The sequence below is a fragment of the Phyllopteryx taeniolatus genome, chromosome 13 (genome assembly GCF_024500385.1).
Source record: "Phyllopteryx taeniolatus isolate TA_2022b chromosome 13, UOR_Ptae_1.2, whole genome shotgun sequence".
Classification (NCBI taxonomy): Eukaryota; Metazoa; Chordata; class Actinopteri; order Syngnathiformes; family Syngnathidae; genus Phyllopteryx; species Phyllopteryx taeniolatus.
Window position 1 is genome coordinate 19,075,484 of NC_084514.1, and position 17,900 is coordinate 19,093,383.

The 17,900-nt window shown below is 46.5% G+C and overlaps 1 protein-coding gene across 3 annotated transcripts; it reads left to right on the plus strand.

The window, feature by feature from the left end:
- The first annotated feature begins 440 nt into the window (after positions 1 to 440).
- On the plus strand, positions 441 to 17,325 carry tulp4b (TUB like protein 4b). Of its 3 annotated transcripts, none has more exons than XM_061795643.1 (16): positions 450 to 698; positions 1,149 to 1,367; positions 2,745 to 3,014; positions 3,695 to 3,823; positions 3,964 to 4,125; positions 5,084 to 5,264; positions 5,508 to 5,615; positions 6,186 to 6,343; positions 6,878 to 7,102; positions 7,230 to 7,464; positions 8,401 to 8,524; positions 9,108 to 9,252; positions 10,171 to 10,264; positions 10,922 to 11,065; positions 11,276 to 14,457; positions 15,059 to 17,325. In XM_061795643.1, exons 2-16 carry the CDS (start codon positions 1,350 to 1,352, stop codon positions 15,173 to 15,175), a joined length of 5,292 nt encoding a protein of 1,763 aa, XP_061651627.1. In that variant the 5' UTR covers positions 450 to 698; positions 1,149 to 1,349; the 3' UTR covers positions 15,176 to 17,325. The 3 variants fall into 3 exon arrangements, with proteins under 3 accessions (XP_061651628.1, XP_061651627.1, XP_061651625.1); XM_061795641.1 differs by having other exon boundaries at positions 1,171 to 1,367; XM_061795644.1 differs by lacking the exon at positions 11,276 to 14,457 and having other exon boundaries at positions 441 to 698; positions 1,171 to 1,367.
- The last annotated feature ends 575 nt before the right edge of the window (positions 17,326 to 17,900 follow it).

A 17,900-nucleotide genomic window follows, 5' to 3' on the forward strand; every position in this document is an offset into this window, starting at 1 on the left:
CTGAGCAATTCGGGGAAGCTCCTTTTCTACCCAATCATGGCACCCACCTGTTCCCAATGAGCCTGTTCACCTGTGCGATGTTCCAAACATGTTTGATGAGCATTCCTCAACTTTCTCAGTCTTTTTTGCCACTTGTCCCAGCTTTTCTGGAACGTGTTGCAGCCATAAAATTGTAAGTTAATGATTATTTGCTAAAAACAATCATGTTTATCAGTTTGAACATTAAATATCTTGTCTTTGTAGTGTATTCAATGAAATATAGGTTGAACATGATTTGCAAATCATTGTATTCTGTTTTGATTTAAGTTTAACACAACGGCCCAACTTCATTGGAATTGGGGTTGCATATACGGTATCATGAAAAATTGGAGGGTGCCCAGTGGGATATATTGATTGATTCTGTCTTTTAATTTCCATACATCACAGGTTGCCAGTTGTGTGATCCACCCTCCTGTGAACGAAACCCCGATTAAAAATGCGGCGAAATCCGTTTTCACCGCGCATAAAGCCGCACTCACAAGTAGCTCCCGCGCATCTTCGTGGCAGTATTCGGCTCCACTGAGTCCGACTCGCAATTCGGCGTGCATTGAACGCGCCTACCATCCCAAGGCCCCGCCCCCTTCCGGCCAACCAAGGTGGGAGCGGACTGCACACGCTCGCTGCAGCCGGCCAGCGCCTGGACGGGATCCGCATCACCGGTACGTACAACTGCATCCTGCTTGTCGTTACAATACATATTTCCATTATTTAAGCTATCTATCGTCTTTTTTTTCAGTGTTAGCATATCCGATGCACCCCCCCCCCCCTCATTTACAAACATAACATGAATGATTTTTTTTCCCACAAATATGCACAGGCATGTGGTGAAAAATGATGATGTGTATGTGAAACAGTGATTTGGCCGTCAAAAAGGGGATGAACAGACTGTGTTAATGCCCGTGGAAACGGGCCAGTTCTGTCAATGCGGCAGCTGGTTGTTGCACAGACACACAATTATATAAAGAAGATTTTTTTGAAAAAATGTGACTCTCAAGGTTGATGCTGCGGAATGATGATTATTCAACAAGAGCGACATCCCTTAGCCTGTAGGCTGGATTATTATTATTTTTTTTTATCCCCCCCCCCCCCCCCCCCCCCTGTCTTCTAAGTGACAATTATCCACTGCAACAGGGGAGAGACGTCAAGGGATGGGCCACCGACGTCCAACTCTGAGCTCGCCTCGGTTGTGGTAAGCTCGTCACGTCCACTCGGCGACTGACCAAGTCAACACCAGAGAGAACGAGAGCAGAGAGCCACCGTCCATCTGAATGGAAACATGGACGCCTTCCACGGAGGCTTTTTGACTCAACATGTCCAGAAGCTATGAGGTAGGTGATCGTCACCATATCCTGGCCAGGATTCGTCGTCGCATAGTCGGCTGAATCCCTCAAAAATCCCTCTAAAATCAACACACATAAGCGCAGGCTCCGGATAAGGCTATGCAATTGTCCGCATAGTCGTTGGAATCGGTGAGAAAAGTAAATATACCCGCCGCTGGATAAAGCTGTGCGGCTGTCATTGAATGAATCCGTCCAAAAATCCAAACTAAATAAATACAGGTTCCAATCAAGCCATGCTATGCGGCCACCGGCACGGTCAGTTGCTTCTGTCAAAAAACAAAGTGAACCCAGCTCGAGATAAAGCTATGCTTTCATCCAAAAAAGTTAGTTGAACACAGCAACATTTAAGCAGGTTCCGGGTAAGGTTATGCGGCCATCCGCATAGTTGACTGGATAAAGCTACGTCCCCATACCCAATAGAGAATGTAAAAAAAAAAAACATTTTAAAAAAGTACAGTAACAGTGATGAGTGCTGGCTCTGGAAAAGAGTCCAGATAGTCGGTTGAATCGGTGAAAATTGAGACATTTGGTCCGTCTGTACAAAGAGAGTAAAACAAGTGACTGCGGTCGATGACATCATCATCTTGATCCACAGCAACCGTTGCCATGGTGATTGCTCTGTTTAGTCTTTGACTGTCAAACTCATTTGATCTCGCTCTCAACCTCCGAGGCCGCCTTTTCTTCCGTCATTTCTAACGTCTATCAGGGGTAAGGCATTTATTATGTGGATCTAATTTGAAGCCCTACCCCGGCTCAAAGCCTTAATGTGGAACCCTAAGCAAAGGTTGAAACCCTAACCAAGGCTTGAAAGTCTCATTTGAAACCCGAACTAACCTTGGCGTAAAACCCCAAAGTGAAACCTTAAGCCTTGTTTGAAACCCAAAACCTGATTTGAAATCCTAACCATAACATTAAACCCTAATTTAAAAAAAAATATTGTTTGAAACTCTAACACAGGCTGGAAACCTTCAATTGAAACCCTAAGAGTTTGTTTGAAATTGAAAATCAAAAGTTTGAAGTTTGAAACCCTGTTTTGACACCCTAACACTGATTTGAAACCCCAAATTGAAACCCTAGCCTTTGCTTCAAACCCTAATTTGAAACCCTAAACATTGCTTAAGCACTCATTTGAATTTTTTTTTACAAAAGCCCTCACCCACATTTCAAACCCTAACTCTCGTTTGAAACCTTAACCCAGGCTGTGAAACCTTAACTTGAGACCTCCATAGTGGTCAATTCTGACCCAGCCCTACTCTTCCATGCGGTTAGCGGTTTTAGGTGTACCTAATGAAACGTCCGACAGCGAGCATCTAACGCCTGGCTGCGCCGCCATGTGTCTTCCTGTCTGTCCGTCCGCCCGTCCAGCCGGGCCACTCAGTAGGGATGTTGGCGGCCGTGGAACACGGTCCCATCCTGTGCAGCGACTCCAACATCCTGTGCCTGTCGTGGAAGGGCCGCGTGCCCAAAAGCGAGAAGGACAAGCCCGTGTGCCGCCGGCGCTACTACGAGGAGGGATGGCTGGCCACGGGCAACGGGCGCGGCGTGGTGGGCGTCACCTTCACCTCCAGCCACTGCCGCAGGGACAGGAGCACTCCGCAGAGGATCAACTTCAACCTGAGGGGGCACAACAGCGAGGTAACACACAACAAGTTTCGCATTCTGCAGTTTGCCATGGACGGCAGGGCACCAAATGGAACACAAGGTTACTAGTAGTGGCGGCAAAAAGAAGTAGGAGGGTACCAAAGGGAACAAAATTGGAGATGCCCATCATGCAGGAAAGGAACAGGGGTACCAAATTAACAAAGGGGTGCCAAACGGAACAAAATAGAAAAAGCAAACAGTCGGCACCAAATGAACAAAGGGGTACCAATGATGCAACCAGGAAAAGTGCGATGATAATCATAGAACAGGAAATGGAGCAGAAGTGAACCAAATGAACAAAATTGACGATAGCCATAGAACAGGAAATCAACACAGGCGTACCAAATGAACAAAATGGTGCCAAATGAACATAAAGATACCGATGATGGGAAAGGGGAACAGTGCTGCGCTAACCGTAGAACAGGAAATGGAACTGAATGGAATAGTAAGGTACAAAATGGAGAAATCAGCTTAATGGGCAACTACGACGACGGGTCTCCCGCCGTCATTGGCTCAGGTTTGAAAGGTACGACCGCACCAAACCAGAAAACAGGAAATGACATCACCCCATCCACACTTTACCAAGCAGATGCTAAGCTAGATAGCATGCGGCTAACAACCGAAGGTAGCCGTCAAAACATGTTTGTACGTACGGTATTTGTTGTGCGCTGCAGGTGGTGCTGGTGCGCTGGAACGAACCATTCCAGAAGTTGGCCACGTGTGACATGGAGGGAGGAATTTTCGTGTGGATTCAATACGAGGGCAGATGGTCGGTGGAGCTGGTCAACGACAGAGGAGCCCAAGTAAGTCTTTGGGATTTTGCATACAAAGATGTAGCCGACCGCGTGTACGCCACTTTTCACTGCGATTGCTGACGAAAGGTCACTCACGCTGTAACCACGTGTCACGGTTTTGGCCCGCTGTGCATCTTCCCGCGCTGCAGATGAGCGACTTCACGTGGTCCCACGACGGCACGCAGGCGCTGATCGCCTACCGCGACGGCTTCGTGCTGGTGGGCTCGGTCAGCGGGCAGCGCCACTGGTCCTCGGAGATCAACCTGGAGAGCCAGATCACGTGCGGCATCTGGACGCCCGACGACCAGCAGGTGCCCGCACTCACACACACACACACACACACTTGTAATGCTCTCACACACATTACTAAAACACTGTTATACACGATACTGAATGTTTCAGTATATTATTATATGGCAACATTTCAGTATGGAGTGTGTATGAGGGAGTTTCATGAGTGTGTGAGTTGAAGAGGTACGGTAATTTATCGTGTATAATCTGCATTTTTGTTCTCCCAAAAAATTGTCAAAAGTCAATAGTGCACGTTATACATAGGTATAGGGGAAGATGAAAAAAACTTTCACATTTTATAAATGTATGCCGCCACCTAGAGGTTATGAGAAAGGTGTAGCCTCCACTTTCATTCCAGTATGACAGGGATACATTTGACTGCATAAATGTACACTTGTGCTCATAAATTTACATTCCCAGGCAGAATTTGTGAAATATTGTTTTTTTGTTTTAAATACAACTGATGACTGAACAACAACCACCATTAATTTCTCCATGGTTATTTTTTGTTTAATGATAATGCTTTTCTGAAAATGCTTGACAGTTTAATTTGAATCCCATTAAAATCAAATTAAATGTGCTTTGCCTGGCTTTAAAGAATTGTACCCATCTCACAAATTCTACCCGGGTAATCAAACATATGAGCGCAACTATGTGTTTTCTTATTTACTAAATAAAAGTACGGTTATGAATTTCAAAATAAGAGCAAGTAAATAAAAAGAAAGTGTTATGTGTTCCAATAAAGTGCTTATCTTCAAAATAATTCTAATAACAGATAATACTTTATGTTTTGATCATATGGATAGAAGCAAAATCATGCATTGTAAAAATGCATTCTACATAGGTAGAAGGGTTTTCCAGAATTTTGAGGTCAACTTTGGGGGTGCGTATTATACATGGGTGCGCATTATACAAGAGAAATTACGATCAATTCTTAATCTGCGATAGGGATGCACAAACATCCATGGTGCGTTTCAGGTTTTGTTTGGTACGGCTGACGGCCAGGTGATCGTGATGGACTGCCACGGCCGCATGCTGGCGCACGTGCTGCTGCACGAGTCCGACGGCATCGTGGGCATGTCCTGGAACTGCCCCGACTTCCTGGTGGAGAACAGCACGGAGAGCGACACCGACTCCGACGACAACTTCCTGCCTTTAGGTCCCGACCCTCACACGCTTTATTAAGACCTTGCCTTTTTGAACTTAGTGAAGCAGCACGTGGTGCATTAGCCAAGGTTTTTCTTTAATAATTAGATGTTAGTGATGACGAGGCAGCCTAATGTTCAGTACAAGTGGGACAGCGGCTGCCGTGTTAGTCAGAAGACGTTCGCCGCATTCTGTGCATCCGTGACAGTGGGCGGAATTACAAATATTTACTGTGGATTGACGTTGTTGTGTTCAGTGCGGCGAGTGAAGCCCTTGCTGACCGTCACCTTCTTGTCGGGAGAAATCAGCTTGATGAGCAACTACGACGACCTGTCACCCGCCGTCATTCGCTCGGGTTTGAAAGGTACGACCGCAGTCAAGCTCGACGTATCACACGGTTGCTGTATGGCGGCAGCGAACTCGACTCGAGTCACTTTGCAGTACGGCACTTCGTCAGCAATTCTTCAAAAAAGAGGAAGCGTTTTAATGCCACTCGCAATTAAAGTAAACATAAAATGCGTATTTTTTACGTGTATTAAACAACCAAATAACGTTGCCTTATAAATGACCCTGCTAGCTTAATGCTAACACATGAAACATCAAAAGTTGGAGCATTATCACCCTTTAAGCCACAGATACTTGAACACAGACTGTGGAGCTCACAGATGGACAAAGACGATATCAAAATACTCACAACGATATATTCTTTATCCTCTGCAAAAAAATGACCAATATTAGCACACTTTCCTGACTCACTGAGAGTCACGGTGACTCTTATTTGTTTGGCTTATTATACAGCAAAAATGTTCGTTGTGTTTTTCTACGGAGAACGGAACAGATTAACAGCACTTCAATTCATTTCAATGGCGAAAGATGATGTAAACACAAACGAAGCCTAAACATCGCCGATATACGCTGGTCCCCGCGTTTCTAGATGTGGAGGCGCAGTGGTGCTCCCAGGGCGACCTTCTGGCCGTGACCGGCATGGAGCGACACGGGCTGCCCTCCGACGCCGGCGTGACCAGGAACGCTCTGGTTAAGTTCTACAATGTGCAAGGGGAACACATCTACACTCTGGAAACGCCCGCACAGGTACCAAAATTGCCAATTTAGCCTCTTCCTTTTCGCCAGCAATCTACAGTAGTTGAGGCTGTTGACGAAACAGATCTCCTGGCGTCCTCCCACATTCACCAACATGCATTGTAGTTTCCGCGAAGACTCTTAGTTGTCCATAAGAGTGAATGTGACTGTAAATGGGATGGTATGGTAGAATTTTATTGTCCGTCCTCAATATATGTGGAACACGCACAGGGCCGAGATTAGTTTTCCAAGAGGCCGCTGTCACAAAAACAATACAAAAAATCAAGGCTCCCTTAACGCCCATCAGGAAAAAAAATGTGCTTTGTCTTTGTATAATTGTCTCAGTTCTTAGACACTGTAGTTTACACACAGACATTAAAAAGCTGTTGCTAATCAAAACAGCAGCACCCATTGAGTCACGTAAACAGTCAGTTAGTTGCGTTATCGCCACCTACAGGAAGTACCAACCCAAAACGTGATGATTTTGCTGTTAAAATGACACGTTCAGGGTTGTCGGCACCTTGTCTGAGGAGTTTCTGGTTTCAGAGGCCCATCACCACCCTCTGCTGGGGCCACCGAGACTCACGCCTGTTCCTGGCATGCGGGCCGGCCCTCTACGTGGTGCGCGTGGAGCACCGCGTGGCCAGCCTGCAGCTGCTGTGCCAACAGGGCATCGCCAGCGCCCTGCGGGAGGAGAAGGACGTGGGCAAGCTGAACATGCCCTCGCTGCTCTGCTCCTATGTCACCAGCGCCTTCATCCCCACCATCAAGGTGCCGCCCGACCACTGTCTCGCTTGCCGTTAATAAGTCCATTTTAGTTTGGTGGTGTGCCTAATGTGAAATATGTCCCTTGGCTCAATAAAGGTTGGAAAACATAGAGTAACTATTTTTGTCGTAGCCCCCGATTCCGGACCCCAACAATATCCGAGACTTTGTCAGCTACCCCACAACGGGCAACGAGCGGTTGCACTGCACCATGAAACGGGCGGAGGACAGCCCGGAGGCAGGCGGCCCCTGCTACACCCTCTACCTGGAGTACCTGGGGGGGCTGGTGCCCATCCTGAAGGGCCGACGCATCAGCAAATTGAGGCCCGAGTTTGTCATCACGGATCCCAAAACTGACAGCAAAGCGGGTGAGTAGGGTGCGCTTACTAAATGTACACAAAAATCAAGGAAGTGCTACATCGATAGTTTGTCTTGTTATTCGGATGTGCATATTTCATTTCATTTTTGAGTCACTGGATTTTTACATGCATTTAAACCTTAGTTTATTCATTCATTATTGTATTATTTGTTTGTGTTGTATGCATTTCCAACAACAAAATAATTACAGGAAGAAAAATCCGAATTTTTTAAATAACTATTTGTTATAATTTATTAAGGATTATAGTAAAAAACAATTCTACTCACTTAAATTAAATTAATAAATTAATCATTTTTATCATCATTTTAAAAGTAAATGTTTGTGTTGTGTGCATTTCCAACAACAACATAATTACAGGAAGAAAAATCCCAATATTTTAAATAACTACTTGTTATAATTTATTAAGGATTATAGTAAAAAACAATTCTACTCACTTAAATTAAATTAATAAATTAATCATTTTTATCAAAATGTATTAGATTAATAAATTAATCATTTTTATCATCATTTTAAAAGTAAATAAATTGTTTGTGTTATTTGTATTGTTCTTTTAATTATTATTACTAGTAAAAACCTCATCATCATCATCATCATCATCATCATAATCCTCACATTGAATCAGTAATTATTTTTCAATTTCATAAAAACTGTATTATCATTATTATTAAATCTCCGTCAGTGAGTACAAGTAAAACTATTGTAGAGACTAATGCGCCTGGTTGCCTGGCAACACTTCCAAAGATTGAATGTCAGCTCAGTGTAGTCAAAGTGAGAGAATAAGAATGTCTGGCTTAGTGCTTGATGGGCGAAGCACGTTCTCTACTCACGCTGCTTGTCATTGACCTTGAGAAACAACAAGCTCGCTCTTGATGCCTTAGCCTGGGGAAAAAAATACAAATCCAAAATGTTTTTCTGTCCCCCTCAGAGGAGGTGTGCGTCAACCCCGTGATCTCGTACGCCGACAGCTGCAACTGCTCCGACTCCAGCGACGTGGAGCTAAGTGACGAATGGGTCGGCAAGAAGTCCCCCAAGTTCTCTCGGGGGAACAGGTGGGCCTTACTACCAAGCACGTATTCACACACAGTCGCCGAGCCCCTGCCGTGAATCGTGAGTTCACGATTTACCACGACATTACTCTCATAAATAAATGAAGGATAGATTTGAGTTAGAAAAAGTGACTCTCCATAACTTCCACGAACAACAAGGGGTAAACTTAGCTCTTCCCCAACATACCTGGACAGTACAAAAATTGTCTCTCAGTGGGGGTGTATCACTTCAACATACTTTCTTGACACCAATTTGCTTTGGCGCCATCTTGTGCCATCTTAGAGCATTACACAAAAGAAAACACAATAGCTGAGAACTGGAAAACTAAAGCTATTGGGTGAAAAAAACCCGCACATATTCACATATTTTTGTGTTCTATCTTCAAATTGACTAATCTGACAGCCATTTCTTTTTCACGGCAATGTCATATGATGAGTCCGAAATTATGAAGTGTTTAGGGTTTATAGCTTTGGGTATATTTAGGGTATTCATGGTTTTCGCCGGGCCATCTACTATTCACAAATCTTTGCAAATATTCCACAGTAAAACACATGGATGAGATCACAGTTTATTTTTGCTCCGTAGAATGAACTTGGAACCGCGCAAATCTCCTAAACTGTCCCGAGCCCACCAGGAGGTCCACCGGTCACCGCGGTTGCCGTCCAAGAAGCCCCTGGTTCGATCCCCCAGCCAGACGCGTCGGGAGTTTTCTATGGATGGACTCACTGGGGTACCACACACGCTACCTGGCTACACATTACGGCAACAGCAAAAACAGTACAGGGGGCTTCATTTTACGACGGAGTTTCGTCCTGAATTGATACGTAACGAAACAACACATTTTTATAAATAAATGGACTGCAGTTATAAAGTGTTTTATTGCCAACATCCTAGTGCCCAAAGCACTCTAAAATAAAGCCTCACATTCACACACACATTCATCGGTATTCAGCGATTCAGCGTATCGCATGGGTGGCTGCTGCCATGCGATACGCTGCCAGGCCCACCGGGAGAAAATTAGGATTCACTGTATTGCCCAAGGACACTTCGACATGTGGACAGTCAGAACCGGGATTCGAACCGGTCACTGGACAACCCGCTCTACCAACTGAGCAACAGCTGCTTTGGTGACCTTGAGTATAGTAAAAATTATTTGTGGGGATTCTACCATTGCTTTCCTTTTTAGCAGGTAAAATGCATGCTCTATTGGGTTTAAATCTGCAGATTGACTTGACCATTGTAAACCTTCCACTTCTTGCCCCTTATCAACTCCTTTGTTGTTTCGGCAGTGTTTTTTGAGTCAGGGGATCCTCTGTTTCCGTTTCTATGGCCACGACATAACCCAAATTTGTACGTCCCATAGTCTGTCAACCTACTTTAATATAGTAGCATAGTCATAATTACAGTAAAAAAAATATATAAAAAACATTTCGAGGCCATAACTATAAAACTATAGTCTATTGAAAAACAGACACTAAATTGAGAGTGACCGCATTTTCTTACGCCACTGGGCAAAACTAAAATCGTGCACCTGAACCTTGTTACCTTGAAATCTTGTGTCGGGACCATCATAAACCGAGGCTCCCCTTTAGAGGATATTTAGCATCTATTGCTTTTCACTACTGCCTTCTATCATTGTGCTCTGCAGCACAATTATCTGGCTCAGGTCACGTCCAACATCTGGGGGACCAAGTTCAAAATTGTGGGACTGGCCTCGTTTCTGCCCGCCAATCTCGGCGCAGGTAAGTAAGTGTTGTAAAAAAAGCCAAGGAACTTTATACTTCAAATAGCTCTAAAGTGAAAATAAATGTCTTGTAAATTTGACACACCCCAGGAAAGAGTATTGTTAACAACCCTGTTTCAATTCTTAAAACAAATAAAAAATAATTGCCGGTTACACACATATTGATAATTGGGACAATTTTGAGCTTGATTCCTCTATTTCCGATCAAAGTATGCAAAGGCCCGATTGTTGAATGTCTCTGAATGAATATCCTGCGGTGTTGGATGTGTTAAGAGGGATTTTCTCAAACTCATCGGAAAACAGTCGACGTTGACGATCACAAATGTAAAGTGGGGTACACACCTAGCGACAATTGGAACCAATTTGAGCATTTTCTCTTACTTGCAGTCAAAGTCAACAGAGGCCCGATTGTCAGATATCTCTGAAAGATGACGCCTCTATACCATACCCAAACCAAATACATGTCCCATTACACACCTAACACACAGTAATCCGGAACCCAAAATGACATCATGCGGCCTTTGACACCTCAAGTTTAGTGAGGATGAACAGGAAATGGAACTTCACGCAAAGGATGTTTGTCCGACTACTCAGCGCAATACGGGCGAGTCAACGATATAGCCAATCTGCTCAAGTTTGCGTTTGTGTGTTTCAGTCATCTACAAGACAAGTTTGCTTCATTTGCAACCGCGGCAGATGACCATTTACCTCCCGGAGGTGCGCAAGATATCGCATGACTTCATGAGCCTGCCTGTGTTTAACCCCAACGTGTTCAGCGAGGACGAGGACGACTTACCAGGTTTATTATTTAGCAACAGCTGATGTCCCCAAAAACTACCACTCTTTAAGTGAAAGTACAGATAAGGTAAAAGTAAAATTAGGAGTACTGATTCAACTCCTGTACTTAAGTAATAGTAAAACAGTAAATCAGTACAGCAACAAAGTAGTCGTACTCGGTTACTTCCCACACCTGGCTAAAAGGAACTAACCGACGTCTCCCCTTGTAAAGTGATGGGCTCGTCGTCCGGAGACAACCCGCCCTGCACCGTCAACATTCCCATCGCTCCCATCCACAGCCCGGCGCAGGCCATGTCGCCCACTCAGAGCATCGGCCTGGTCCAGTCTCTCCTGGCCAATCAGAACATTCAGCTTGACGTCCTCACCAACCCCACGACCAACGCGGCGGCGGCTGCAGCAGCGGCCGCGTCTGTCTCCATTCCTGTTTCCGACCGCAGCCAGGACCCCCCAGTTGCCGCGCCGTATCCTCTTCCGGCCAGATACTCAAACCCAGGGCAGGTGATCTTCAACAGGCTGGAAATGGGTCCGCTTCTCCCCGGTACGCTACCTCCGCCGCCACCTCCTCACCATCTCCCGCCCCAGCCGCCTCGGCAGCAACAGCAGCAGCAGCAGTCCAGGCAGCAGCCGCAACCGTCGCAGGCCCAGCAGCAGCAGCACCATCATCTCCAGCAGCTGCACCACCAGCGGCCTCCGCATCAGCAGCAGCACCAGGTCCAGCAGCACCAGCAGATGCCGCAGAATCCACCACCGGTGGCGGGGGGCCACCAGTTCCAGCAGCAGCAGCAGATCCAGCAGCAGCAGCAGCAAATGCAGATGCAACATGAGCAAATGCAACAGCAGCAGCAGCAGATGCAGCAACAGCAGCAGCAGATCCGCCAGCAGATTCAGGAGATGAGGCAGCAACAGCAGCAGCTCCAGCAGCAGCACCAACAGATCCAGCAGCAGCACCAGCAAATGCAGAGGCAGCACCAGCAAATGCAGCAGCAGCTGAAGATGCAAATGACGCTGCCTCCCGCACCCACCGGATACCCCACCATCTCCCTACAGCAGATACATCTCCTGCCTCCGCTTCCTCCACCACCAACCACCGAGCCGGGACTGGATCGAGATCACATGTTGAAGCCAAGCCTGCCCCGGACTTTACCCCCTTCCTTTAGTACCAGAGATGGTGGATCTGTGGAGATTCACGTGAGGAAGGTGCATCCTCCTCCTCCGTACCCGGGTACAGTGGCATCTGCAGCGGCCACCGCAGAGGCAACGGTCCAAATGCTGGTCACAAACTGCGACAGCCCCGGCATCCTGGCTCCAGACGCTTGCCTGAAGAAAGATGACTTTTTGCTTCACCCAGTGACCATACAGTACCCGACGCCGCTAGGGTATGAAAGGATCACAACGTTTGACAGCAGCGGTAACGTGGAGGAAGTATGTCGCCCCCGAAGACGCCTCATCCACAACCAAAATGCGTACACTGCCCACGGCTCGGCCACGCTGAAGGTCACTTCCTCTGAGAATAAAAAGATTCATCTTCCCTACAGCTCGGCAACACTCAGCCGTCTGTCAGTCCCCCGGTATTCCATACCGAGTGGAGACCCGCCCCCTTATCCGGATCCAGCCAATCAAGTCCCGGCCACCCTCGCTCCTCCGCCACCAAGAATGGAAAGCAGTCTAATTGCTGCCACTCTGCGCCGCGACCACCGCGACGTGACGCTCAAAGTGCCCGCTATGATGGACAGCTCCAGGACGCTTCCTACCAAGGCCAAGATGAACAGCGGATTGGGTTTGACCTACCAACAGAGGGTGCCCACGGCACTGTACACATGCACGCAGTGCAGCAGCAACAGCAGCAGCACCAGTGTTAGCGTTAGCGGCGGCGGGACATCTAGTAGCGGCATTGCAGGCGGCACGGTGGTCAGGCAGGACTTCCCCCCGGAGAAAGCAGTACACCACAGCACAATCATTGTGCACTCCAAAAGCGCCTCCCAGTCATCCTACAGCCTCCTAGGTTCCATGGACACCAGTCGGGACAGAAGCGTGTACGTCAACTCTGCCTTCACCGAGGACGAGACTCTGAGTAAGCACTGTCACTTGGACAAATCCGTCCGTCAGATGACCCTCGGTGACGTCGGCCTCACGGCAAAACGCCCTCCGCCTTATCAGTGGGACGGCTCCACCGCAGAAGAGTTCTGGCTCGCCCCGGAGCAGACCATGCTGACCCCCCCGCCGCCCCCTCACAAACCCCCTCCTCTCATTCTCGGCCAGACACAGCACTTGGATGTGACCCGGCTACCGTTCGTCCTCACAACTAAGCCGCCGTCCAGCCCTAGCACAAGCACCCTCGCATTCCCATCGGGCTACCAAATATCCCTCTCTCCCTTCCCTCCCGGTGTAGGCCACAGGAGACCCCCCATGCAGACCTTACAGAACCCCCCACCCCAGTGTGTGCCAAACGAAGTGGTTCTGCCCGTCCAATTTGCTCAGCAGGACTCCAATTTAGTTTTATCGACAGCGTACTCCACAAGTCTAGCTAACTTGGCATGCTGCACCCTGCCACCAATGTACCCAGGGGCCAGCTCCTGCGCCGGACTTCAGCTGCACCCTGTCAACCTTCACCCCTGGAATCCGTACCCCTGCCCGCCACCCATGCAGGACCCCCCTGCACCTCCCCTCCCAACCAAAACACATCAAATATTAGAGAAGCCCATTCTCTCGCCACCGCCTCCGACTGCGCCACCTCCACCACCCCCCCAGCCTCCTCCACCGCCGCCCAACGAGTTACCCCCCTCTAAGTGCGCCACCGAGGATCTGGCCGAGTCTGGCAACAGCTTTCCAGAGCCATCTTCCCTCAATGAAAGTCCCGTGCCACAGGAGTCAGACCGGTTCAACAAAAAAAGCCGCAAGAGACTGGACAGCCGAGCCGAGGAGGCCAACGTGTCATCGGTGTCCAGAAAGGATGGTCGCACGCTGTCTGATTTCAACTCTCTGATTGCCAGCCCGCGACTGGGCAGCAGAGAAAAGAAGAAGCCCAAGGGACCACGGGAGCAGCTCAACAGAACCAAGAAGATAAGCCGAGCCGCCAACGAGTTCCAGGACAGCTCGGAGAGCGAGCCAGAGCTTTTTATCAGCGGCGACGAGCTGATGAACCAGAACCAGAGCAGCAAGAAGAGCTGGAAGAATAAGCGCAGCCTTCGCATGGCCAGCGAGCTGGAGGAGATGAAGTGCCGCAAGGCTAACGAACGGGAGGACCGCAGTTTGGGCAGCCAGGGCTTCGTCTACGTGATGGCTAACAAGCAGCCTCTGTGGAACGAAGCGACGCAGGTCTACCAGCTGGACTTCGGAGGACGGGTCACGCAGGAGTCTGCAAAGAACTTCCAGATTGAGCTGGACGGCCGACAGGTAATTTGATGGATTGATGGATGTCATAGCTGGCAGAATAGTTTTTTTCCACCTCTGCCTCATGGTCCGAAGATACGGGTTTTAGTCTCTGTTCACTGGGTACGCCGGCTATTCCAGTTGCCTCCCATATTCCAAACATGCATTTGAGGCTGATTGAAGACATCCATGGACACTTGTGGGTTATGGGTGAGCCTGACCCTATTGCAGCTGACTTTTGGCAACAGAAGCAAGGTACACCATGGACTGTGTGTTGGTCAATCGCATGGCACATATAGACAAACAACAGTTCACACTCACATCCGTATCTGTGGGAAATTTTGAGTCCCAATTAACTTCACATGATCGTTTGGGGGATTTTGTGGGAAGCCGGAGTACCTGGAGAACCGGCATTCGAACTCGGCTCTCGGGACTGTGTGACAGCCATCCTTACCACGACCCCGTTGCGCTGCAAACTACGATTGTGACAACTCAAGAAGACATTCTTGACCTTGAGTTGTTTTGACATTTGGCAACATGATACAAAAGTTACAGGTGGTGCCACTTGCTAATTTATTTGCATCCTGGCCATTTTTATCCTTTAATCCCTCAAACTTTTTTTTAGGTGATGCAGTTTGGACGCATCGACGGGAACGCCTACATCCTGGATTTCCAGTATCCCTTCTCGGCGGTGCAGGCGTTCGCCGTGGCCTTGGCCAACGTGACTCAACGGCTGAAGTGAAAATGCTTTTGGTTTGTTTTCATTTTAACCGAGCTAACATGTTCTTCTAGTATCTGTTGCTTTTTGATCGAGTTGTCGTCCATGTATCACCATTTTACATCCTGAGCACTTTGTCACGGTATGACGAATGTTTGAAATATTCTATTAAAACGATCCTCCCACTAATAAGCTACATTGTAACTAGACGCACCTTGTGAATGGAATTATGAAGTTGTATTACATTGGAGTTATGTAAACTAGAGTTTTACAGAGTATTACAATTTCCCCACTGAGATGCAATCACCTTATCTGGGGTATCTTTTGAAAGAAAATGTGACGTTTTACCAAGATAGCAAATATATTAAGGAGATTTATTTGCTTTTAACTATTGTCCACATACTATGAAGAATGTATTACCGAGTGTCAGAGTCTGTATATTTTTCTATGAAGTGGTGCATACATTATTAGTCTTATTAGTGGAATCTTGAAATTATTATTTAGGGGCCTTAACATGCTCAAAAACCTGACAATTTTTGCAAGTGTATGTATCCTGGTGTATTTTAGGTATCCCGGAGGATGATTCCCCCAAGACTCACTCACTAGCACCCACTGGAACAGTTTCAAAAAAAAAAAAAAAAAAAAAAGGCCCCTGAAATTAGTTTTACCAATCGACACCAAATTTGCTGGATGTGTCTACCAAAACAGGACACAAGAAAAAGCCTCAGGGACTCGTGTCTGGAAGCGAACGAGAAGTCGGCCATTTGCCGTTTGAAGAAACCAAATTTGGGCAAATTCCAGAGCTAAACTATGTTCGAAAGCAGGGTGAAAAAGCACATGACAGTAGTCTCACCAATCGACACAAAATTGGGTGCATGTGTCTATCATAGCAGGCTCAAGGACACGCGCCTGAAAGTCAACAAGGATTCGGCCATTTTGGCTTGAAGAAACCATCTTGGTTGAAATCCAGGGCTTGTACTTTGTTAGAAAGCTGGAGGGGTGGGGGGGTGGGGGGAATCAGCCAGTTTCCCCAATCGACACGGAATTTGGTGGATATGTCTATCATAACAGGACGCACAAAAAAGTCTCAAGTACCCGTGCCCAAAATTGAAAGGTGAACTAGCTGTTTTGGTTTGAAGCAGTCATTTTGGGCGAATTCTGGGGCTTGTGCTTTGACGAACTCCGACGAGGAAATTTGGCCAAAGGAGCCCTGTTGGATCTATCTCACCCAACACCTATAAAAAATAGACACACAGGAATGAAGACGCTGGTTTCTTTTGCTCATGAGCAGGACGTACGGGAGATTGTTCAGATTACAGCCTCCCATCACGCTCTAAACAATCTCCCCCCACTGCTCCTGTATTTATTTGAAATAGGGAGGTATCTAAGCTACAAGACATAACATACTAAGCTACAAGACACAACACACTAAGGGGAGGGTTTCAAGGTGGAGATATGAGACCAACACCGGCCACGTCCTTGGTCAAGGCGCCCTTCTCTCTGATGATTCCTGCTGAGTCATCTTCTTGAAGGCGAGACATCTTCCTTTCTCTCACGGTCAGCAAGCAACCATCAAAATCGTCCATAATACTAATGCAAGCTAAGCGAATAAATGATAACTTCTACGATTTATTTAACAGAGCCCCAGTCAGAGTCGGGCATCCTGGACAGGTGGGCGACGCTAAATTGCTACGCTTTTTTTCCCCCCACCTACACATGGAAAGTTTCATGATCATCATTCCTGCAGCTTCCATCAATTTCAATCGTTGTCATCGCTTCATGCGTACAGCTTTCCCGTTAAAAAAAAAAAAAAAAAAAAAAAGGAAGATTTTGTTGTTGTTGTTGCTTTTGGCTGGGCGCTTGTGACGCTACTTGAAATATTCTATTTGAATGTGTCAATCAGTGCTAATTGTGTGCTACCAACTGCAAAATAAGATTACATGCTGTTTACAGTTTTTCTATCAGTCCAGTGTTGGAAGCCCTGCCGTGAATAGTGAAAAGATGTTATTGACGCCCCCCCCCCCCCCCCCCAAAAAAAAAAAAAAGCCTTTAGATGCCACAGGATTGCGCAAAGCACTTTTTTTCTATTAAACAAGGCTAAAAGAAAATCATTAAATAGGTGAATCGCCAATAGGCGGAGGAACACTGTAAAGTTCATACGCATACAAGAAAAATGACACTTTTGCACTGATAAAGGTTTATTGAGGATGCGAGCATGGAAACATTACAACAGGATTCAAAATGAGATATTGGCACATTTTGAAGATTAGCTGTTACATCTGGTGCTAATGTACAAAGAAACTAATATGCTTATTATTTCTAAAGATTTCATGCTGCTTAATAGATTTCAGTGACTGTGTGTGTGTGTGTGTGTGTGTGTCAGTGATCAGCAATATTGCTTTATGATATATTGATAAGTTTTCTTTCTCCTCATTTTTGAAAAGAAACAAATGTGAGATGTGACCATAGGTTTACATTTGACATGGACCTATAGGCTGGACAAAAATATAGAAATAAAAACGGCTCATTCCAAACTTTTCGCATTCCACTGTTTTATTTCATTCCCAAATCTATATGTCGTAGCATTCCGAAGCTTACATTTTTGAATAAATAAACAAATAAATAAATAAATAAATAGAAAAAGGGTCATGTTCATATGGTTACTTGCATATGTAGGAACTAATGACTTTTTAAAGATTTGTTTTAAATTTAAATTATTTTAATGAATTCTGTTTTCATGATTTTTTTG

Coding starts and splice junctions, on each gene's coding strand:
- tulp4b (XM_061795643.1), top strand. Junction 5,616..6,185: donor CATTCGCTCGGGTTTGAAAG/GTACGACCGCAG, acceptor CCGCGTTTCTAG/ATGTGGAGGCGCAGTGGTGC. Junction 11,066..11,275: donor GGACGAGGACGACTTACCAG/GTTTATTATTTA, acceptor CCCCTTGTAAAG/TGATGGGCTCGTCGTCCGGA.